At 42.1% G+C, this 23,453-nt stretch overlaps 2 protein-coding genes across 2 annotated transcripts in view; one reads left to right on the forward strand and one right to left on the reverse strand.

The window, feature by feature from the left end:
• snd1 (staphylococcal nuclease and tudor domain containing 1) overlaps nt 1-23,453 on the forward strand; it is a 188,126-nt gene that overhangs the window by 73,454 nt on the left and 91,219 nt on the right. The window lies entirely within an intron of this gene.
• lrrc4.1 (leucine rich repeat containing 4.1) lies at nt 16,622-21,762 on the reverse strand. The gene is made up of 2 exons (XM_032588842.1): nt 20,440-21,762; nt 16,622-20,314 (listed from the first exon to the last, which is right to left on the reverse strand). The coding sequence occupies exon 2, from the start codon at nt 20,065-20,067 to the stop codon at nt 17,194-17,196; it is 2,874 nt and encodes a 957-aa protein (XP_032444733.1). The 5' UTR covers nt 20,068-20,314; nt 20,440-21,762; the 3' UTR covers nt 16,622-17,193.

Below are 23,453 nucleotides of genomic sequence, written 5' to 3' on the forward strand. Positions count from 1 at the left end.
GCCTTGAAAAGGTTTTCAGTTTTTCTCATTCTATCATGTTAAATTACACATTTAAATATATTTTAGTGGGTTTTAAATGTAGTAGTATGAGCCTGGCCATTTCTTTCCTGTGCCATTCTGCTCGATTTAAATCTCTCTTCACAGACAGTTTGGGTTTTCTCCCATTGACTTGGATTCCTCCAGTAGAATTTCTGTTGTAGTTGTAGTCTGCGTGTAGTTTTATCAATAGCAACAGAGGAAGTGAACAGAGTTGTTCAGTCTGTATTGGCCACATTTCCAAATATTGAATTAACGGTTCAGCTTGGCACTTCTTTCTTCACTTTAAAGCACGGTTGTTTACAGCGCATACAATATCTGTTAAGCTTCATAGCGTCAAATAGGCACATTAACATCACGGGCAAATAATACAGATTGAGTAAAATTTTAAACTTCAACTGAGTTCAAGCCTCCAAAAATCTGTTTTGTTCTCTAAGCTGGACCTCTTTATGGCTTTTTTTTCCAACAGTGGCTTTGCTTTAGCCCTTTACCACCATAGTTCAGTGTTCGGACAGTGTGTTTCAGGTAATGTTTAGTGTTCCTTTTCTGCCACACTTGACTTTCGTTTCACCTCACAACTTTGTGCTACTTTGCGTTGGTCTCTAACATACCACACTAGCACTTTAAGGTTTGTGTTCCAGGTGGGGTGAGTACTTTTTTTTAAAGGTATATTATTTTAGTTGGCAGCCAAAAAAGACAGACAGCAATATATAACCCAGATGGGGCTTTTAATGATTTCAATCGAGTACCAACAGCAAAAATCAATCCTAAGCGGTAGATGAGGATATTAAAACTTGTAAATCTTGCCGCACAGCTGTCAATTGATCGTCACCACATTTTGCAATTAGTTTAATGGTTTGACAAACCTAAGCGGGGCTCAAAAGAATTCCTCTAAGTGCTTAAGTTATACTCCTTTTCTATCAGATCTATTTATTCATCCTTCGTCTACGCTCTTTCAAGTCCATCCTAACGTGAGTCATAATTGAGCTGTAATTGTGTCTGTTTTAGTCCTGTTGCTCAAAACAGTAACTGCAGGACAAGTGGCAAGCTGCGCTAGTTTGCAATTTAAATAGAGACTGTATCTGTAATTTAAAGGCTGACCTTGAAAACCACATTAGGAGCATAAAGCCATTAACAGTTGTAGCTGAGTACTGACCATAAGTTTCGTTACCCATAATAGCCTATTTGCATGACTTTGGACTAATTGGTGTCACAAGTGGAGTTCATCCTCTGATTTTTGCAGCTGTTTTTACTTAAAGCCCGACTCAGCCTGTTTGTGTGTCAGTTTCACTGTTGGGTGACTTCGCTCCTTGAAAGTAGTGAATTATAGCCTGAAGGTGAACCGAGTGGCCCACATAAACGAATTCACACCAACGCGGGGACGGAGAGATGGATTGTACTGAATGGAGATAGAGATTTGAGAAGAAGGGAGAAGCCTGCCCACCGCTTTATCGCCGCAATTCTTTTTACAAGAGCGACCTTCTGTGTAAAGCGCGTGTGACGGCATTCTAACTTCAAAGTCCACTATGATAAGCATAACCTAAAGAGCGTGGACACACCGGCACACGCTATACTTGGGGGAACATCGGAATCCTCTTAGCCTTTTTCCTCTTCATGAAGGGCACTGCAGTATTCTTCCACATCAATAAGGGCGATAGTTTAATGCTCTTCATGAAGTGGCATTTGCTTTTTCTTTCCACTGTCTTTTTTTCTGCCTTTTAGGTTGTACTTTTGCATGAAAAGCTTTACCCGACGATGATAAAAACGAGAGCAATGACTTAGATGCATTATTCAGCTGGCCGAAATTCATAACGTGTTTCCATTAAATCAGACAAAAAAAACATTTGAAATGAACTGAAAGCAGATTTTCATCAAGTTAGTCGGTCTTTGGTCATCTGATTCTCCATGTCCTGTTCTGGCTCATGAAGCAGCTTCACTGTTACCGGTTCTTCCTTAATTTGCTGCTATTGTTGTTCACTTCATTAGCATTTTATGTTCCTTGCTAAATTAATGACAGCATTTTCACACCCCCATCTCCGTTCTTCTTTCGATGTTGTGGTTGCTTCCCATTACCCTTACTTGCCCTTTAATCAGTTTAGGCTTGATGTTCCTTCAACGTCCCTTTTGATCCAGAATCACAAGAATAGGTTAGACACTCTAAAACCACACAAGCAGCCAGAATGGCTCTGCATTTTGAATTTTCATTCGCTACATGGGGCTTCAGTACATAGTGGCGCTTTAATACTACGAAAAACGGAAGATGTGGAAACCTCATTCAAAAATACTTTTCCTCTAACCTTTAAAATTAAAGAATTGGTGTCAGAAACTAATAAACAGTCATTTTCTAATTGGCACAAAATATATTAGTCTAACCAATATTGCTTCCCAACACTCCCTTGTGAATGTCATGTTGTACATGTTGATATTGCTTTGAGAATTGCATTATCAATTGATCCAAAATAGAGGATGAAATTAGCTGGATATGCTGTTGGGATGTGAAATGTGTGTTCATGATATTTGGAAGATATTAGCACTCCTAATAGTATTATTTGAACTCTGGTAGTACAATGATGCTATGTTCTGCATATATTGTGCAGCTCTACTTTGATAATATACTATCCTAATTTAAAAGTCAACTGTTTTTAAGGCGGCATGTCAACTATTTAAAATGCTGTCAAATATTTAAGAGACTGGGAATTGGCTAAGATCTGTACAAGTAGGTCAGAAATGGTACAATTTCTGATTGGTGCATCTCTAATTAACATAAATATATTGCACTCATGTAGTGCTAAGATGGCGCCCAACTTTGATGTACTTCCACACCATATTTGCCGACGTGCTGTCCTTTAGCTTCTGGACAGCTCAGGAGACGGAATATACTCTGCATCCTTTATCATGTGTCACTTGAATCTGATTAGCCAGCCTGAGGAAAAGGCTCCAGGCATCCAATGATTTATTTCTTCTCAGATTAATCCTTTTTTTCCCCTACAGTTGAACTACGACGCAAATATGTAACACAATGGCAGCAGTGACAATCGGATATGCGCTCTCCTCCTTCACATTTATCAAGTACATTTGAGGGAAAATAAAAAGTAATGTTCTTGTCATTGCATTGAGGTCAGTTTTGACAGAAAAACTACTTTTATCGTACAAATTCACATATGTGGTGTATAAAGAGAAATCCTTTATGCAAGAAGATTGAGAGTGAGTGTATGTGTGAGCAAGGACGAAGCAGACACTGGCCTCTCAGTGCTAATAGTTCCCTTGACAACACAGCAGTTGCCACACATCGTTGCCTTGGCTGTAGGGTTAAAATGCATCACACACACTGGAGTCAGCTGTCATCATAAAGAATCTGTCAGTCTCTGTGCCTTTGCCTTCCATAGTTCCTTCGTCTTTTTCCGCATCATTTGTTTTTAGACCCCAACAAACAAACGGATACACACCAGCTTTGGTGAAGACCATCTTTACTTTCTCCCTCTCCACGCTCTCCTGTGCTTCATGTCAGTCTGCCGTCACTTCCTCAGTTATTGAGTTGTCAATGGCTGGCTACTGCTGCAGAGGTGACACACCTAGTCCACCCACCTCCTCCTGTCACCTCGTCTGTTTTTATTTACTTCTCCATCATTTCCACCACTATCACACATTTGCCTTTACCTTTGTGCACGTGTGTGGACCCGGTGTAAGTAGGAATATACTATCACTTCAAAGATGTGAATAAAAAACAGCCTTGAAAGGCTGAAAGAGGAGCGATTTGAAGTGGGAATCCTTCACCAGCTTACCCCAGCATAACGTCCCCACACCTGCAACTCTTATCCCCATCTCAGCGTCTCCTCCCATCTCCCTATTCTCATTCCGTTTCTTTATATCCCTTACCAACAAGAGAGGCTATCTCTGTAGCTGTGTCAGCGATCAGCATCTCCTCACTCCTCCTCCCCTCCTCCGTCGTTTTCTATGTTTCCCAGGGGACAGTCGGGAGCATAAAGGGAAGAACAGGGCTTGCAAAATCTATTCAAAAAAAAAAAAAAAAATACGAACGGGGATTGGACTCATGGCTTTGAATTCTGACAGATAAAGCTAATGGCAAAAGTGAGCGCCAAGCAGGGGGGTGGGCGCCAAGCAGGGGTTGTGCGCTCGTGTGTATATGTGCAATAGCTTCTGCAGAGCCCAGCTATAGAAATTCAGTTTCTTTATGCGCTGTGCTGGTTGACTTTCTGAATGTGTAGGGGTGTTTGCAGGGGAAGTTCCAAGAAAGGCTGGCCTGAGTACTGCAGTGTTTTTTTCTTTTTTTTTTTAAATGCTTCTTCTGCCAGCTGGATCTCTTAACGTCAGAGTGTTTACTGTTGTTTTAGTGTGGTCAGTTGGGCTACTCTAAAAATGATTAATACTGCCAAAGTCTATGGTTCCTTATTCCACTGGTGTGTTAGTCTGCTTATCTGACCATCCAATATTGAAGTGCAGTCATTAATTTTGGCAGGGAATTGTATTACTTTTTCAGGGAGATTCAAAGATACCTTCTGGTGGAAAGTTGTAGAATACAGAAATAAAGACAAAATATGTTGGCCTAATATTTTTTTAATATATTTTTTTAGTCTGAGCTTCTGATAAATTTAAAAACTGAAAATGTGTAACATTTCTGTGATCTGGAGCATTTGTTTATTTATTTTTTACTGCTTATTTCAAGTGAGGGGAAAAAATCTGTCTGTAGAATTGAACTCCTATAAGCTAATGCTACACTTGGCAACCTACAAGCTGACACCGAGATTCTTATACACAAACTTTAATAGATTATATTTCAAAAATCCTCTGATCAAGCTCCAGCTAAAGTAATTTTAGGCTAGCAACCAGCATTTTATAGTGTTTTTCTGCTGCTAGCATCAATAGGAGTTGTATTTAAAACTTGCACTTGTTTGCTCCTTGGCCTGTAGCTTTTCTGTCAGGTTGACATTTACCGCAGCCGTCTGACACACCAACATTCGCTTTCTCGAACACCTTCCATTGCCGCACTGTATCGTTCGTCTGTCACCTCACCGTAACTCCTTTGCCACTTTTAGCGTGGAATTGACACCCTTGCTCACGTGCATTCGTTCACAGAAAGTTGTGCGCACACAGTTATTATCTCCTGGAACAATACTAATAGATGCATGTACTGCTGTGAGCAAACGGTTTGTGCCTCTGCTGCCAACAGTGGGAGGGTGAAGGCTTGCCAAGTCTCTCCTACCCTCAGCTTCCTCTATCTCTTTTGCTTCTCTCCCCTTCATAAACCTTAACCTTTCCTTGTTGCTTTCCAATATCTGTTGCATTCTGATTTTTACTTCAAGTGTTATGGCTCAGAACCTGATTTAAGAGCATTTTACTTGATTCACACTAAATGTATACTTTTTGGTAAAACACAAGTACACATTAATCTTATTTCTCATTGTGTTTATTTAGCACAAGTGAGAAACAAGGCAACAGCGCAATGGGGAGACTTAATGCCTAATTATTGGCATCAGTATTGAGCAGGTACAGTGAAGTGAGCCAGCTTGTTGATAATGAGGTCACTTGACTGTGGGCCCGGTCAACAGTTTATTTATTGTAGAGTTTTGCAGTGGCCAAAAATGATTACATTGCAAGTTGATGACAATGTCAATAGGGCACTGAGGTAAAGGAATCCTACATTGAGAGTATGGGCTTCAATTTGTTAATGGCGTAATGCTTAAAATAAATTCTAATTATAGTTGTCTGGAAACTGACAACTAATGTTTACTTGCAAAGTTTGCTTTAATTTGGAATAAGCTTGAAAAGATAAAATTAAGCAGAAATGTTACAATGGTGACACTTGGGTCCAATTATTTTAATTTAAAATGGCTGACCTTACACAGTCAAGGCAGCTCCTTTCCCCCATGTCTGATAATTCTGCTTTTCATAATAGGACAATTCAAATAAAGAGCAATGTTTCAGGCTGTTCCTTCAATTTTTGCATGTCAATAGAAGAACAAAACAGCCCTGTGACATTCATTTGAAAAGCTTTTCCCAGCAGTGCACACAGAGCCTAGCATTTAGTAAATTGGTGGAAAAGGAAAACAATCACGAAAGACAACAATAGATATGTGGAGATAAATCACCTAAAGACTGAGTTGGAGGATTTTTAGCCTAATTGGCCTTGGCTAGTGACTGGCCAGTTGGAAGTCAAATCCTTTCCAGCCCCCCTCATTTTTGACCACATTACACAGAGAGCTGCTACCCTGCCCTGACAACAACGCTTATCGGTCTAGATCAGTGGTCCCCAACCTTTTTAGTCACGCGGACCGGTCAGCCCTTCGCAATTTTGCTGCGGACCGGGGGGGGGGCGGGCGCACGCAGTACTACGATGTTGTTTTGTTACTCATTCTGCTGCAAGTTGGCTAAATTTTGACGTGCAAGACGTAACTGGTAAAATCCGGTTTGGGATTTTCAAAATAAATGATCCGGAAGTAGTTCATTATTTCTTGTGCGGCCCGGTACCAACTGGTCCGCGGCCCGGTGGTTGGGGACCACTGGTCTAGATATTGTTACTGACGGAAGAGAAATCAGTGTCAGTGTTTAATATCTGTGACCTTTTTTAAAATATGATCAGAGGAGGAACAGACATAAGAAGGAAACCTGTCTCCTATAACATGATCAGACATCTTTGCATGCCTTTGCAATGGAGCAAGACATTCAGCAGATAACAGGAAAGCTGAACGCAGTGCATCCAATTTGCCCTATTTTTTGTTATTTTCAACCTTTGTTTTGAAATATGCTGGATTTGGGAATATTGGCAGCCTTTTTAAAGTCTTGGAAATAAAGTAAGTATCTACGTTCTGTAGATATTTTACAGGAATTATTGTTACAGTGATGCCGCTCCTTCACTAATTGCCATCATAAAGTTAATGCTGATTTACAATGCATATAGTTTTGTAATTTTGTTTTTGTTTCACATTTGTGTTTGACATAATTTTAAAGCGTTGAAATCACACTTTGAAAGTAACTCAAATTCTCCCAAAAACACTTTTTTTTTTCCATAATTGGAGATATTACTAACACTTTTTTAAAAATAAAACTCTATGTTGTCTTATCTTCTACTGTTGAAAGCTCCTCAGAACAGGAACTCTAGAAAAAAAAATTACTTCCAGCGCTTGTCTTTTGTCTTTGTACTGTCAAGTGCTGTTACATAAATCGAAATTGGCTAAAATCGATATTGGTCGTTCAAGCTTTACGAAAACCCAAGATCTGGAACTGGCTACAAAATTGGAACGGTGTAGAGGGGGGGAAAATGACACATTTGTGTGTCGTACATTTTTCACCCAGATAAAGTACAGTCATGTATCTGTAGCTCAGCTGTTGAACAGAGGCCAGAATCCAATTTAAAGGAAACATGAAAAATCACCGCAAAGTGGAATTAGAACTGAAATCCTTCATCAGGCACAACTACACAGGCCACTTCTTGAAACTTTTTTTTTTTCTATCAGCAGTTGATTTAAAAGGATTCTATCAGTGTAAGTAATTGCATTGCTGATATTTCACTGCGTCTGGGGATTTTTGTTTTAGTGGACAGAGAAAATCTACACATGCACAGATTGAAACCCTCCCAGTGGTTTGCTGTAGCAGCTGAATAATTTTGCCACCACATGAAAACAGGTTAAATCCGTGGTTGCTGTACGCAGCTTTTTAGGGGCTTTCATCTTGGTGTTGCTTTCATTTGCCATTCTTTGCTCAGCGGTACACATTTTCTCTGCAAGTCTTTGACATTAGCACACTGCTTGTTATCTTGACGTCCACACCAGTGCAAATTTATGATCCAACACTTAGAACAAAATGAATCCTGCGCTCTTTCTAAAGTGTCAGATAGAAGGATCTTATCTGATACAATCTCATTCCAGCACCCTTCTTCCATTCCCAATTGTATTGCTCTTTGTACCCTGTCCTTCCACTTTGCCTACCTCTTTTTCAATCTTCTGTTTTCACTTCCTCTGTTAACAATCTTTTACTTTAGAATACAGTTCTTCTCCCTAAGTATATATTTGTTAAGTAAAAGCATGAGTCTTTGGCTCTCTTTAAAAGAATCTTTGTAGACTGGCAACAATGCTCGAAAGGAAAAATGGAACGGTTTAAAAATTAAATGCTCAGCAAGTAGAATTTAAAATGTTTAACTGTTATCTGGTTAAATTAAATACATTAACAATATAATTTTTTAAAGATATTTAAGCATGTTTTTTATTTGAATAAAAATAGCAATAGGCATTTTGTTCCATATAACACAGTAGGAGTGTAACAGGTAAACCTTCTATGGATGCAAACTCGACTAAAAACCCACCTGTTTAGGATTGTATTTGAAACGTAATCAATTACAAATTTATTGATGGAACCTGACTTGATGTCGTGTTTTGATTGTTGATTCTATGTTGCATTGTGTTTCTGTGTTTGATATGATGTAAAGCACTTTGAAATGCCTTGCTGCTGAAATATGCTGTAAATTTGATTTGATTTGATCTACAGCTGATTAGTTTAAGTTGGATCATGCACATCCTCCATAGGAGATACCCCTTTATAATTTTTGTATTACAGTGTAAGAAGTCTTTATGTTACAGGCTAAATGTACTGACTTCAACATCCTATTTTAGAAGGATGTTCTAAAATAGGATGTTGTTTTTTTTTTTCCAATTTACCATTTTAAAAAAGTTCTGACATAGTGACACAGTTTTAGCATACTGGAAGGTTGCAGAGTTTTGTTCTTTTTTAAGAAAATACCACCCATTTGAACAGATCCTAATTTGATTCAAATATAAATAACTGGAAACAAGGGTATTCCTCAGAAGTATGCCTTTGAAGTGAACAGCATCACATTTTAAAACGATGCTCCTTAGGTTTTAACTTGAGGTCCTTGCAAAGTTTATAAGCAGGTGATGTAGCACCTGTGGTAGATAGTAGTGGTTTACAAAAAAAATATTTTCTGAAGGTTTAAATAGTCCTTTTAGGGATTATGTAATCAGAGACTAGCAATCATTTTACATATTAGAGGTGGAAGGCAGTACACCACCAATGACCAGGACCACCTAATCTAAAAGCATGATTGGTGCAACTACATTGATGCAGTTTCTTATTGCTAGTTATTTTCCTGTTTTAAATAATGCTTAAGATTTTTTTCTTTTGCTTGTTTTTATAACTGTAGATTCACAGCTTTATAATCACCAATATGCCTACACCCAGATGTTCTGTATCTTACAAAAACAAAGTCCCAGAATGCTTTCTGTAACCTCTAAAGTTGCTATGCTAATGCCACAGAGGCTTTTTGTCCTCCCTCCCTTTCTTACTTTGTACTTTAAGCATAAATGCACCGATTTCTTGTCAGAACATTGTTCACAAGCTTCCCCTGTCTTTCATGTGCTTTTCTTTTAAATAACATTCTTTGATAGTATTTTGTGGTGCGACGGACACAACAACAAGTTGTCTGGTGGTGCAGTATGTACACACATCTTTGGCGATGCTGTGCCTGTGATCATGATTTCTCTCCAGGACATAAATCTCAACAAATGCAGTGAAATTAATGGCCAGTGGCTTCAATTTTTCTTTCTTTCCTGTGCACAAATCTGTGTGCAGGCTTTGTCTTTGAGTGTTGCTGCACGCACAAAAATGTCATCATATCAGACTCTCCCTGTTCTGTGATCTCCATGGACTTGATTTACTACACACACGCGCGCTCGCCTCTCGGACTCTGCCATTGGACGGAATCATAAAACTGAGGCTCCATCGTTTCAGACTGCTAAGAAAACACAGGGATGTTTTTCACCCACCAAAAGGGCAATAAACTCTGTCTCACAGGGAGTAACACACTTGAGTGGTTCTCCTCAGAGCAGAAATAGGTCACTCAACCCACCTGCAATTCAGTCTCAGCTTTTGCTTTAGAATCTGTTTGCGTTTGACCACAACATAACCAAGTTCTTGGCGTAGACTAAAGCCTGAGCAACACTGGGATGGTAGCCAGCAGTATACTGACATTTTTATTTCTCTAGCTCGATTGACCTCAGTAATAACAAATCATTCCACAGTCTGGGTGTTGAATATGAATATTTGCATTAATTTCCAAGCAGTGAAAGTTAGAGGCACGGAAAAGCATAAATCTCTATCAACTAATTATATCTGTAATACGCCAACATCATCATCTTTATCACTGATATTAAACCAGTCTTGGTATTATTAAAGATATAATTAATTCACATTTTGAGTGAAGTTGTATTCCTAAGAGTTTTTGTTTTGGCTTGCCTGTATGGAACCATCCATGTTTTGCTGGTATTCCTTCACCTTTCTTCCTGCTTCCTGTACATTGAAATTAGGACCAACCATGTCTTTGGCCACAACTCATGTTGAGTCACAAAAAAACACTCAGACCGTCTTCTGTTCCAGTATCTCACAGACTAGTGTGATTACAGAAATTCTAGTCTTTGCACTGTTAATGTACAGTGCAAAGACTGTACATTTGCTTTAATAATCTGAGCAACAGGAAGTGCAATATGGACCAATCTACTGAACAAAGGTTTCTGTACATCCCAGACTTCAAGAATTTTTAGTTTAAAAACTTCTGAAGAATACGCGTTTAAACTACTTTAGAGAGATGAAGGAGTAATTGCAAGTGAAGCTACAGTTTTCTCTATCTGTATATATTCAACGTCTCCCTCTTGTTGCTGCATACTGCTGTTTAACTGGCTGAAAGACGGCGGATACTATTCTCTTTCAGTCATAAGAAATAACTTGGCTGTTCTGAAAAAATTTTGATCATGAAAAACAGTCAAGTAATGCCAACCATCACTTTTATAAAGGTGTTGCTGATTAAAAAGTACCTTTGGCAAAGCAATGAAAGGAAATGAAAGAAAACTACCTCAACTATTAAAAACCCATCTGTCACCTTGTTTTTTATGTAGTTCAATCAGTATGAGCAGTTTCAGCCCAAATTACACAAAATGAACTCTAACTTGCACAAAGCAAAGGATAGCAAATCAGGAATGCAACCCAGCATATTTTGCTTTCAGCCTTTCCTTAATTCTAATGCATGTGAAAGTAAATCATTCCAGATAAATTACTTGAAAAGAATAGTTGTTTTGAAATGCAACATTTAAACATGCCCCTGCTTCCACAATTGTAAGTCGTGCCTGGTTGCAAAGCTCACATAAAAGGTCTGACATCCCAATGTCTCTCTATTTTCATATTTTTCACAACTGCCAAATTGGTGCGAGCTAAAAAATTCACAAAAAACACTCAGAAATCAGCATGATGCCTTCCATTAACTGTCTCTTCTCATGAATGTACTTCCACACACTTGTAAGCATAATGTAGGCAATGTTGGTGTAACCACTCTGTAAAATGAAGAGAACCTTGTGATGCATTGTAACTAGTTGTCAGTGTGGTTAAAATTTGGTTGATAAATGACTCGAGCGTTTGAGAACACTGCCTCATAGTCCAGGCTACTTTAATGGAATTTGATTAGAGCTGTCCCATGGACTGCAGTGTGTAGTAATTAACGTTGAAAAAATCTAATTAACAGATTGCATCAAAATAAATGGGTTTCAAAATGTTCGCTCTGAGTTACTAAATGAGCTTCTGCTTTAAACTGAATGGAATAGCAAGGATGCTGTTTGCTCTTCCTGCTGGTTCAAGGGCTTCTGTCTCTGAAAGCAGGACACATTCACATGGTCGCAGCGCATTGTCCCCACAGTTCCATTTACTCTAACCTCTTGATCCTCCCACCCTCTCTGCTGCTTTATTTGCCAGTCTCCCTTACTCAAGTACCCCCAGTTGTCCAGTCTATTTCATGTATCAGCACTTCCTATCTGCTGCACTCCACTCCGTAAGCCCCCACCACCACCACCACCCCCAAATCGCACTCCTTGTGGTGCAATCCAAGCCATTCACCAATCATGCAAAAGCCACAGCGGGTAATCTATATATCCCCCCTTCCATCTGTAGCTGGCACTCTTGCATCACATTTTCTCCGCTCAGTCCTTCTCCAAGTGTCTTTCCTCTTGCTGTCTTTCACTCTCTTGACACTGCTTTTATTTTTCTCCATTCTACCTTGTTTTTTTTTTTTATTTAATGTAAACTTTTTTTTATTCTGCCTTTGTTTTCATATTTATTTAAATTTTTCTATAATGAGCATGTCTCGCATTACACAATATATCTCCTGCTGAAACTACTTCATTTTCAGGCGTACTGTCCAGCTCTACTTAATTTCTTTACTGGGATCATCGTTTTTCCTGTTCCATCCATCCATCCATCCATCTTCTTCCGCTTATCCGAGGTCGGGTCGCGGGGGTAGCAGCTTCAGAAGGGAGGCCCAGACTTCCCTCTCCCCAGCCACTTCTTCTAGCTCCTCCGGGGGAATCCCGAGGCGTTCCCAGGCCAGCCGAGAGACATAGTCCCTCCAGCGTGTCCTGGGTCTTCCCCGGGGCCTCCTCCCGGTGGGACGTGCCCGGAACACCTCACCAGGGAGGCGTCTAGGAGGCATCCTGACCAGATGCCCGAGCCACCTCAACTGGCTCCTCTCGATGTGAAGGAGCAGCGGCTCTACTCTGAGTCCCTCCCGGATGACTGAGCTTCTCACCCTATCTCTAAGGGAGAGCCCAGCCACCCTACGGAGAAAACCCATTTCGGCCGCTTGTATCCGCGATCTCGTTCTTTCGGTCATGACCCAAAGCTCATGACCATAGATGAGGGTGGGAACGTAGATCGACCGGTAAATCGAGAGCTTCGCTTTTTGGCTCAGCTCTCTCTTCACCACGACGGACCGGTACAGCGCCCGCTTGACAGCAGACGCTGCGCCAATCCGCCTGTCGATCTCCCGCTCCCTTCTTCCCCCATTCGTGAACAAGATCCCGAGATACTTAAACTCCTCCACTTGGGGCAGGACACCCCCCCTGACCCGGAGAAGGCACTCTACCCTTTTCCGGCTCAAGACCATGGCCTCGGATTTGGAGGCACTGATCCTCATCCCGGCCGCGTCACACTCGGCTGCGAACCGCTCCAGCGAGAGCTGCAGATCACGATCTGATGAAGCCAAAAGGACCACATCGTCTGCAAAAAGCAGAGATGAGATCCTAAGGCCACCAAATCGGATCCCCTCAACACCTTGGCTGCGCCTAGAAATTCTGTCCATGAAAGTGATGAACAGAATCGGTGACAAAGGGCAGCCCTGGCGGAGTCCAACTCTCACCGGAAACGAGCCCGACTTACTGCCGGCAATGCGGACCAGACTCTGACACCGGTCATACAGGGACCTGACAGCCCGTATCAAAGGGCCCGGTACCCCATACTCCCGGAGAACCCCCCACAGGGCTCCCCGAGGGACACGGTCGAACGCCTTCTCCAGGTCCACAAAACACATGTAGACTGGTTGGGCGAACTCCCATGCACCCTCCAGGACCCTGCCGAGGGTGTAGAGCTGGTCCAGCGTTCCACGACCAGGACGAAAACCACACTGCTCTTCCTGAATCCGAGGTTCGACTATCCGACGGACCCTCCTCTCCAGGACCCCTGAATAGACCTTGCCAGGGAGGCTTAAGAGTGTGACCCCTCTATAATTGGAGCACACCCTCCGGTCCCCCTTTTTGAACAGGGGGACCACCACCCCAGTCTGCCAATCCAGGGGAACTGCCCCCGATGTCCATGCGACATTGCAGAGTCGCGTCAACCAACACAACCCTACAACATCCAGAGCCTTAAGAAACTCCGGGCGGATCTCATCCACCCCCGGGGCCCTGCCACCGAGGAGCTTTTTAACCACCTCGGCGACCTCGTCCCCAGAGATTGGAGAGCCTAACCCAGAGTCCCCAGGCTCCGCTTCCTCAGTGGAAGGCATGTTGGTGGGATTGAGGAGGTCTTCGAAGTACTCTGCCCACCGGCCCACAACGTCCCGAGTAGAGGTCAGCAGCACACCATCCCCACTATAAACAGTGTTGGTGCTGCACCGCTTCCCCCCCCTGAGACGCCGGATGGTGGACCAGAATCGCCTCGAAGCCGTACGGAAGTCTTTCTCCATGGCCTCTCCAAACTCCTCCCACGCCCGGGTTTTTGCCTCAGCAACCGCCCGAGCCGCATGCCGCTTCGCCCGCCGGTACCCATCAGCTGCTTCCGGAGTCCCACAGGCCAAAAAGGCCCGATAGGACTCCTTCTTCAGCCTGACGGCATCCCTCACCGAAGGTGTCCACCAGCGGGTTCGAGGGTTGCCGCCGCGACAGGCACCGACAACCTTGCGGCCACAGCTCCGATCGGCCGCCTCGACAATGGAGGCACGGAACACGGTCCACTCAGACTCCATGTCCCCCACCTCCCCCGGTTTCCTGTTGCGCTCATCAATTTGTATTTCTTTTATCATTCATCTAATTTGTCTTTAATTTTTATGTTTTTGATTGAATTTCTCTTTAGTATAACTTTTGAGAAATCTGTGACAGTGCTACCTTATCTTCTCTCCCAAACTATAGCCTCACACTGCCCCCCTCCCCCAGCAGGCCCTCTCTCCCTCTTCTCTGGAGCTTTGTGAGCTGTGGTTAAATTCGTCCATCTTGCCGTGCTTCCTCTTTCCAATGGCTTCATGATTGCTAATGAAGCACACAGACAGAAAACATGATGTGGGGGAGGAAGGGATGGAGAAGAGTGTTTCCCATGGAGACGGGGGCTCCACAGGCTGGCAAAGCTGATTGGCTGATTGATGACCCTGTAGCCATTTTGACCGATTGGGATGTCAGAGCCTTTTATAGCACAGCACAGCTTAAATGTGTGACCAGATAGCACAACACAGTTTGCTTCTTGCTTTAACTTGCCAAACCACAGAGAATGCAGTACAGCATCGATAAGCTTAGGATAAAAATGTGAAGATAGACCTTGGATGTGTTCACACAGTTTGAAAGCTTCATATACATTTAGAAATGTTTTGATTCCTGTTTGAAATATGACCCCATGTTGGATAAAAAAAGATAAAATACTGAGCTGCTTTTTATCAAAGCACTTGTGAATGCAATTTCAGAGTGTTAAGTTTTCCTACATCCTGAAATGGACATAACAATAAAATATATTTACTTGAATTATATTATCATTTATCCCCAATGCTCCTTTATGAGTCAGTTTAAACTTCAAATGTCCTCTTAACTGAGGATTTTCATTCAGCTTCCTATTTTACTAATAGTTCAATTAAAACATAGCTGGACAAATGCAAACATACAAGTCAGTAACCTCTGATTTACCACATTTTTGCAATCTAAAATATACTGTTTAGATCATTTTTGCAACAAGGTGTTTTCTTTTTAGTAGATTTGTCATCTAGGTTTAAAACTAAAATAATTGTACTTATTTTATTCACTTGATAAGAGATAACGGATGCTGCTGTTCTACATCAATCTTTTGGTGTTTTAACATTGTATGTCTTCTTGATTTATATATAATTAAGATAAAGCAAAATCTAAATTTCACAATATTCTCCATGGCTCTTTTTATTTATTTTCCCCATCCTTTAGTTTTCAACTATCTCGCTACTCACTTTTATTTTGCCATTTAAATTTTTAGACCTGACCTACAAACAAATGTTCCCATTTTTCAGCCTCCTCTGCATGTTGATTTGTTTTTATATGCTGAGGCTGATTTTGTCTTCAGTTTTATTTTTATAATTTCATTGGAGAGTCCTATGTCTTTGGCCTCATGTAAATAAAAAAAAAAAGTTTGAGACAAATTCTGATGTATTTAATTGCACTTGGAAGTGCTTTTTTACAGCCAGCTCTCAACTTGCAAAACTAGTCAGACTGCACTGAGGGGTATGTGTTTTATCAAAAGCAGATTATTCTTTGATAAGATTTTTATCGCTATAGAGATGATAAAATTAGAATGTCTTAATTTGCTGTTTAATGTTACCTGACCTGCTTCAACATTTTCTTCAAAATATAATTTAAAACTGTTCCTATTATTTAGCAAAACCAGAAAAAAAATCTATATTAAAGGGTAACAGCTTTTCAAATGAGCTATTCCTATGCTCATGAGTCAATATCTTCATTTAATCGGTTAGGGTAGAACAAGAAGCACATTTAGACACCTGAATGCATCTGTCTCCACAGAAAAACCCTCTGTGACTGAAGGCCCAACATCTGCAAATCCCATGGGTAACTACATATTGGCAAGGTGCTCTAAACAGTCATACAATAAATCTGTTTAATGAATTACCCTTTCCGCTTACTAGATAAGTGTGAGCATTTTGCTGTGCATAAAATGAATCAGGTAACATATTGGGCTTGCAAACTTTAGTCATACAGCGAGTGCCCCAGTTAAAATAAGATTGCTGTTATCATCCTCAAACCTCTTAATCTCTATAACCATCACTGATTGTGTAAAATCCAAACCCTTTTTACATGTAGTCAATATTGAAAGCTGTGGAAAGTTTGAAAAAAGAAATGCTCCATTCACTTCTGTACTGTGATTCATTATACCAGAGTTGTTCAGCACACTTAGGGTTAAAGTATAGCTGCAGCGTCTTACTGCAGTGTCTAAAGCATTCGGCTGATTGTTACAGTATGTGGCAGGAGAAGAAGAGAAGGCGAATAAAACATCTCTCTAATGTTTTCTTTTTTTCTTCCAAAAATCCTTTTTATTGCATTTATAACATTTGGCACAGTACAAATTCTTGGTGCTTTTACAAGATAAACCTGTAAAGATCGACACTGACCTTTATACGGTTTTTGTTAAAGAAAGTCTTCTCTGTATAAATAATCTTTCTTATCACGGCTTTCTCTCTAGCATGGTGTAAAAATCACACAGAATGCCCCATTTTAAAACAAGACTACCCTCATTTGTCAAACTTAAGACAGCATCTTAAACAACTCATTGTTTTAAATAGAAGTTACAAGTTAGAAAATAGTTTCAATTTCTTTTTGATATATGTTTCTCTATCACCAACCCATGGTAGCTTCAGTTTGTCCATATATATATTTATTTATAAGCATGTACAACAATAAATCGTCAGTCTTTTAAAGTTTGCACTCTGTACAAAAAGTAGTTCCTGTTATTTTTTTGTGCATTCTATTGCATGACTTAAATGATGAAAAGAAAAAAGGGCAAAGTGGAACAGGGTGGTTGGAACCTTGGGACATAGTTAAAGGAGTGAAAGCCTTTAGGGCAGGGAGATTTTTAAATCTGAGTCTCCTGTACTTTCTCCTTGGTATGAGTTTTTATGACATAGGGCTCAGCCATTGCTGTGATGGCGCTAGGTAGGGTTCGAGGCAAAGAGTTCCCAACATTATTGTCTGTCCATTTAGCCCCTTGACCAGATGGTTTATAGGTGTTGTATTTGGCCTTTAGAGTGCTGTAGTCCACCTTATGGGGGCTGTAGTCCATTTTATGAGGACTACAATCAAGTTTAGGTCTCTGATTGTGAGGACTGAAGTCAGACTTGAAGGCGCTGTAATCCACTTTGTGGGGACTGAAATCGGACTTGAAGGCGTTGTAATCAGGTGCAGTCTTGTGGGGGGTATAATGTTCTTTTGTTTTGTAGGTAATGTCCGTTTTTGGTCTCTGTGAATTGTAGTCCATTTTGGGTTTAGGCTGAGTGCTATAATCAGGTTTGAATGGGCTATAATCAGGTTTGGACCTTGGGTGGGTACCAAAGTCATGCTTAAATGGACTGTATTCCACTTTAGACTTATTTTGCATGTTGTAGTCAGATTTTAAGGGACTATAGTCATGTTTGGGTTTTGGTTGGGTGCTGTAGTCTCGTTTGAATGGGCTAAAGTCCGATCTTTGCCTTGGATGAGTGCTGTAATCTGCTTTGAATGGGCTGTAATCTGTTTTAACTTTTGGGTGAGTGCCAAAATCAGGTTTAAATGGGCTGTATTCCGATTTAGTTTTGTGAGCGCCGTAGTCCTGTCTAAATGGGCTGCAGTCTGGCTTTGTTCTGTGAAGGCTGAAATCTGGTGTTGATTTGTGCATGTTGTAATCTGCAATGGTTTTGTGGCTGCTGAAGTCCATGTTTGGCTTGTATGTTGTATATTCAGCTTTGGGAGTGTGTAGAGTAAAATCCGGTTGGGGTTTATATTCAGCCTTGGGTTTATGAAAGCTATAGTCTGCCTTGTGGCTGATAAAATCCAACTTGTGTATGCTGTTGTGGTCTCGGATTTCAGGCAACGTGAGTGATGACTCTTGAGCTGCAGATGCTGGTGGTGGAAGGTCCTCCTCATCCACCTGGATAATCTCAACTGTACGGGCAGCTGCCACTGTGCTTCTCTGCTGGTGGCGCTTTCTCAATTTATAAAAGGCAATTAGCATGACAGCAGCCAGCAGTGTCACTGCCACAAAGCAACCTATTATGATTTTAGTGGTCTTCATCACTTCATCCAGGCTAGGCCCAGACTTGCCTGGTTTGCCATTGGCACCTCTCAGTCCTGGTAACGCAGATGTTTTAACTGCATTTGCTGCACTGTCAGTATTTTGCAACAGCACTGTTGGTGTTGAGATGAAGACTGGCTGAAAGACTGAAGGAGATGCAGTTGTAGTTGTTGTCCCGAGGCCTGCTCCTCCTCCTCCAGCAACTCCAACACCCACAGCAGCTGTAGTTGTAGTAGTTTTGGGTTTGGGCATCTCGGTGGTTGGACCAAGTACCTCCACAGTCACTGTTGTAAAGTAACTCAAGTTCGATGTGTTTAGCTCTGCTGCACTCACATTGAGGTATGCTGATGCATTGGAGTTCCCAGCTGCATTAGATACCATACAGGTATAAGTGCCAGTGTCTGATGCAAGGACATTTGAGAAATTAAGGGTACCATCATTGAGGATTGATATTCTCGGGTGTCCAGAGGCATGTGTCAGGATAGTCCCATTAGGTAGAAGCCAGCGCACTGAAGACATGGGGGCTGTTCTGCAACGAAGTTCAGCCACTCTTCCTGCTGAGATGTTTAAGTCCCGTGGGGCATCAGCAATGAATGGTGCAGAACACTGGATTGCAGCCCCTTCACCTCTGTCTACATCAACTAACTGTCGTCCTCTCATGATGGCCGGTGAGTGACAGCGTCCGCAGCAAGTTGAGTTAGTTGGGATGTACTCTCTTAGCCACTGTGCCAACCACACAGCCTCACAGCCACAGTTCCAAGGATTATGGTGGAGGTGAAGTTCCACCAGGTACTTGAGCGGGGGAAACAGGTCGTGTGGCACAGCACTTAGATTATTATGGGCCAGATTTAGTTCCACCAGTGAAGACAGGCCATCAAAAGCATTGCGCTCTATTACAGTGATTTGTGAGTTCATCACCCATAGCTTTTTGAGGGAGCGCAGACCTCTGAAGGAACCTGGTTTTATCACTGGAAACAGATTTTCTGAAATCTCCAGCTCCTCCAAGCCCTTTAGGGGACTGAGGTTTGGCATATCACCCCTTATGTTGCACATTCCCAGGTTCAGGTACTTGAGGTTTTGTAGCCCCTCAAAAGCTCCTTCTGAGATGTACTCCAGTTTCCTTAACTCTCCCAGGTCCAGTCGCATGAGTGAGGGTACCCGGTTGAAGGCGTAGGAGGGAATACTCTCAATTGGGTTGTTTCGTAGCCATAGTTCTCTTAGTTTAGACAGGTACTCGAAGGCTCCACTTGGCACCACTGTCAACCGGTTGTCAAACAGCTCCAATGTGTTGAGGCTGGTCAGTCCATTAAACGCGCCCACCTCAATCTGCCGTATGGCATTTCGCCCAAGCTGGAGCACCTCAAGGTGGTGCAGATGGCGGAACGAGTCAGCCTGCACCGCCTCAATGGCGTTTTCCATTAGATTGAGGTGTCGCGTGTTGGCAGGAATTCCAGGGGGCACGCGTGTCAGGCCCCGCCGTGTGCACACCACTTTCCCCTGCTGATTACTGCAGGAACACTGGGGTGGACAGCCCTGGGGTCCTAAAGAGACCGCCGCCCCCGCCGAGGCCAGGGAGGCGCTGCTCCACGCTCGCGCCATCAGGAAGACTATACAGAGCAGGGCGGCTTTCCTGGCACGTTGCGCAGCTACCCGCCCCAGGAGACTCATGATGTGGCACATTCATAATTCAGCATCATCTGGGGGGGGAGGATGGGGATGTTTGGGGCAGGTGTTTGGTGGGGTTGAGGACGAGAATAGTAGCTGTATGGCTGGTAGTATTGATGAGGAGATCAGAGTAAAAAAAGAAGGAATAGGAAAAGAGTAGGATAAGGGAGGAGGACGTGCGCGTCCTCAATTATGTAGTTCTTATGTTTCCATAAATTGTCAGGGACAGAAGGACAAGTGGAGGGAGGGAGGGCTGGCTTTTCTGAAACATGTGTATGAAAAGGACATATTGGTAAATTAGGCAATCAAGACTAATATTACAATACAGAGGGGAGAAGAGGGTGTTACAGATTGATGCAAAGAGGGGTTGAAACACTAGACACCTACCTCAAGTTATTATTACAGGTCCTTGAACTGAGATATATAGCTTCCCTCCTTTTTGCAATCACAGCTGTGGTTTTCGCATCAGATGTATTTATATCCAAGAGCAGCAAAGAAAACCTTTATTTGCCCTGTCAAAATAGGTGTCAGTGCCAAAGAGCTTAGCCAAGATGAGCCCTTTTGTAAATCCATACATCCAAAGAGAAAGGTTCGAAGGCCTTTTTGTGAGTGTTTTTTTTTCTTCTTCTCCTTTTTATGTACTGATGAGGAAAAAAAGTAAAAAGACCGTAAGAAGGAATCCAGTCAAGCTCCCAAAGCAGCGGTGCTCCCTTGCTTGCTTCTTGCTGTCGGCTCCTCTTCTCTCACTTGTCCTTGGAATCCGACAGTTGATTCCCCTGCTGTACACCTTACCCAAGTCTCCATAGTACAGGCAGCCACTGGAACACACGTGTATTTTTTTTCTGCCTCAGGCAAAAATAAAAATTAAAAAAAAAGGAGAGAAGCAGTGAATGGAGGTGGGTTGAAGAATTCCCCAGTCCTGTACAGTGTTCTTTTTGCCTTTTGTTTGGCAATTAAAAGGAAGCTATAGAGTAAAAATAAAAGCAGACATTCTGCCTTCGGTATATTCCTTTATTTTATTTTTTTTCACTTTTTAGGAGTCAATCAGTTGGTCGATTAGTCAGTCCTCATAGCCCTTCTTCCTTTCTTTCACTCCTGTTTTTTTTTTTTAAATAGTCGCGTCATGTCCACTTGATTTACGATTTTTCTTTCCTCAGAACGCTTGGCACAGGTTGAAAAATCTAGGCGACGCACACTGCTTTCATTAGCTTCTTAGTCCTCTTAACTAGCCACACGCTCCAGCTTCGACAACCGCGGATGCGACAGCAGCAGTTGCAAACGAACACACACCATCCCTGCGAAGCACACAGCAGCAGTAGCGAGCACACACAGCAGCAGCTGCCGCCTGCCTCCCGTGTACTTCCCAATAATCCGTCAATTTCTTCAGAAGGAGAATGGGGGTGGGGGATTGGAAGGGGTGCCCAGAGAAGTGGGGGTATCGAAGCGCAGTTGATCGAGGTGGGTTAGAGGGAGAATGGATGGTGCACAGTTTTTTTTCTCCCTCCTTTCTCCGCTTTGTTTCTTCTTGTTTCCAGTTGTCTTTAATTCCCCACTCCTCCTTTTCTGGTGGTTTTCAGCAACCCCTTGTCAATGCAGCATCTAACTAGGGAAAGGAGCAAGGCAGAGGAGGCAAGCGCCGGGCAAGCGCGGCTTACAGGCGTGACGTTAACAGCAGCGTCGTTGTGGAAAGGATCCGTTGTAGCAGCAAAAGAGAGAGTGTGCCGTCTCTCTTGCTCACTTGCTCTCTCTCTCTCTCCCTCCTGCTCTCTGCAGTGTCCTGAGGTAGTTGGGTGAGCTCAAAGCACTCAGACCTTTTTAGAAATACACTTCTTCAAGAACCAGTTTGCTTCTCCTGTCCTCTCCCTTTTTTAATTCCAAGTCTCTTATTCTGTTGATTTTCTGGGGCTTTTTGGGTTCAAAGGGATTGACAGGTTTTCCAAGCAAAAGGCAGAGATGGACGGTGGTATTCCCACAGCAACCAGCTTTTAACCCTCTCATTCCCATCTACATACCTACTTTTTCAATTGGCAAAGCTTTCCAGCATTGCTGTGCTGGCATATCATGTGGATGAAGACTCTTATTCTCTGGCTCTCTCTCTTTAAATTTGTCCTTTTTTGTTCGCCTTATTTTTTTAATATTTTTTTGCTCTCTTTCTTAAATTGATTTTTATTTTACTTTATCTATTTTGCATTCTTCTTTGGTGGAAAATAGAGCAACATGAATGGACTCCTGACGCATTCTGCTTGGAGCCGTGCTTTGGTTTGATGCAGTGTGTTATGTGCATTAACTTCCCCCTCCCTCTCCACCCCCTCTTCACTGTCTTTCCTCCCCTGCTCACACTTTGTCCGTCACTGTGTCACCCTGTTCACCCTACTTCTTTTGCTTGCTTTCTGTGTGCATACAGCAAGGTTAATTTGCATGTACGTAAGCTATGATTTGCACTAATTTTGTTTTAATTCTTGGGAATACTTTGTTCTTCTTCTTCTTCTTTAGAATGGCGAATGGAAAGTTTGGTTTTTTTTTGTTGACCTACACAGTCTGGAAATATTTACTTTTTTTTTTTGGTGTTCTCCAAGATTGAAAAAGTACGGAAAAGTATTTGTATTCCCTGACATTTCTAATTATCTCAAGCATCAATCCATCCATTTCTTCAGTCCTCACTACACCTATATTTGTCCATCCTTTTAATGACATCAATTCTTTCACCTGTCTGCCTTCCATGCTTCCTTTCTTCTTTGAAACGTTCCTTCCTTCCTAAAGATCTGTGTGGGTTCCATATTTAAGACCTGACCACTGTCAGGCTGGATGTTTACCATAAAACTTTGTTTTTTATAATTAAGAAACTCCAAGGTGTGGACACAAAGATTAGGTGTTTTAGCAGTTCCCTGTCTATTTCTTGAAGTAAAATTTTCAATAAGTTATTTGCATACAATGTAAAGTGTGCTGTGCTACATAGTGCCATCCTCTTTCAATTATGAATGTCTTCAAACATTGCTGGAGCCCTCTAACCAGGCAGGCCATAACCCTTGATTTGAACACAAACTGTCGCTCCAGGAAGCACATACCAATAAAGGTCAAGTTAAAGAAGGGAAACGGGGAAAAAGACAATGTTTTACCTCCTTACGGAAGAAGAGGCAAAACAAGAGCACCCTATTTTCCCATCATCCCTCGGTCTCAGATGATTTGTACAGGCCTCGTTTCCATTAAACTAGGTAGCAGTGTTGGTAATTGATGGCTGGTAAAGCTACCTTTGACGATGCTTGCAGTTGTGTGTTTGTGTCTGAGCCATAAACTGAGCGTGTGAAAGAGAGAGAGAGAAATACACAAGAAGGAGAGAAAGCACGCCAGCTAGTAAAGGTCACACTGCCTGTAGTGCAGTACGTTATTCCCACTGGCACAGG

This window comes from Xiphophorus hellerii, chromosome 17 (assembly GCF_003331165.1).
Source record: "Xiphophorus hellerii strain 12219 chromosome 17, Xiphophorus_hellerii-4.1, whole genome shotgun sequence".
In the NCBI taxonomy this organism is placed as follows: Eukaryota; Metazoa; Chordata; class Actinopteri; order Cyprinodontiformes; family Poeciliidae; genus Xiphophorus; species Xiphophorus hellerii.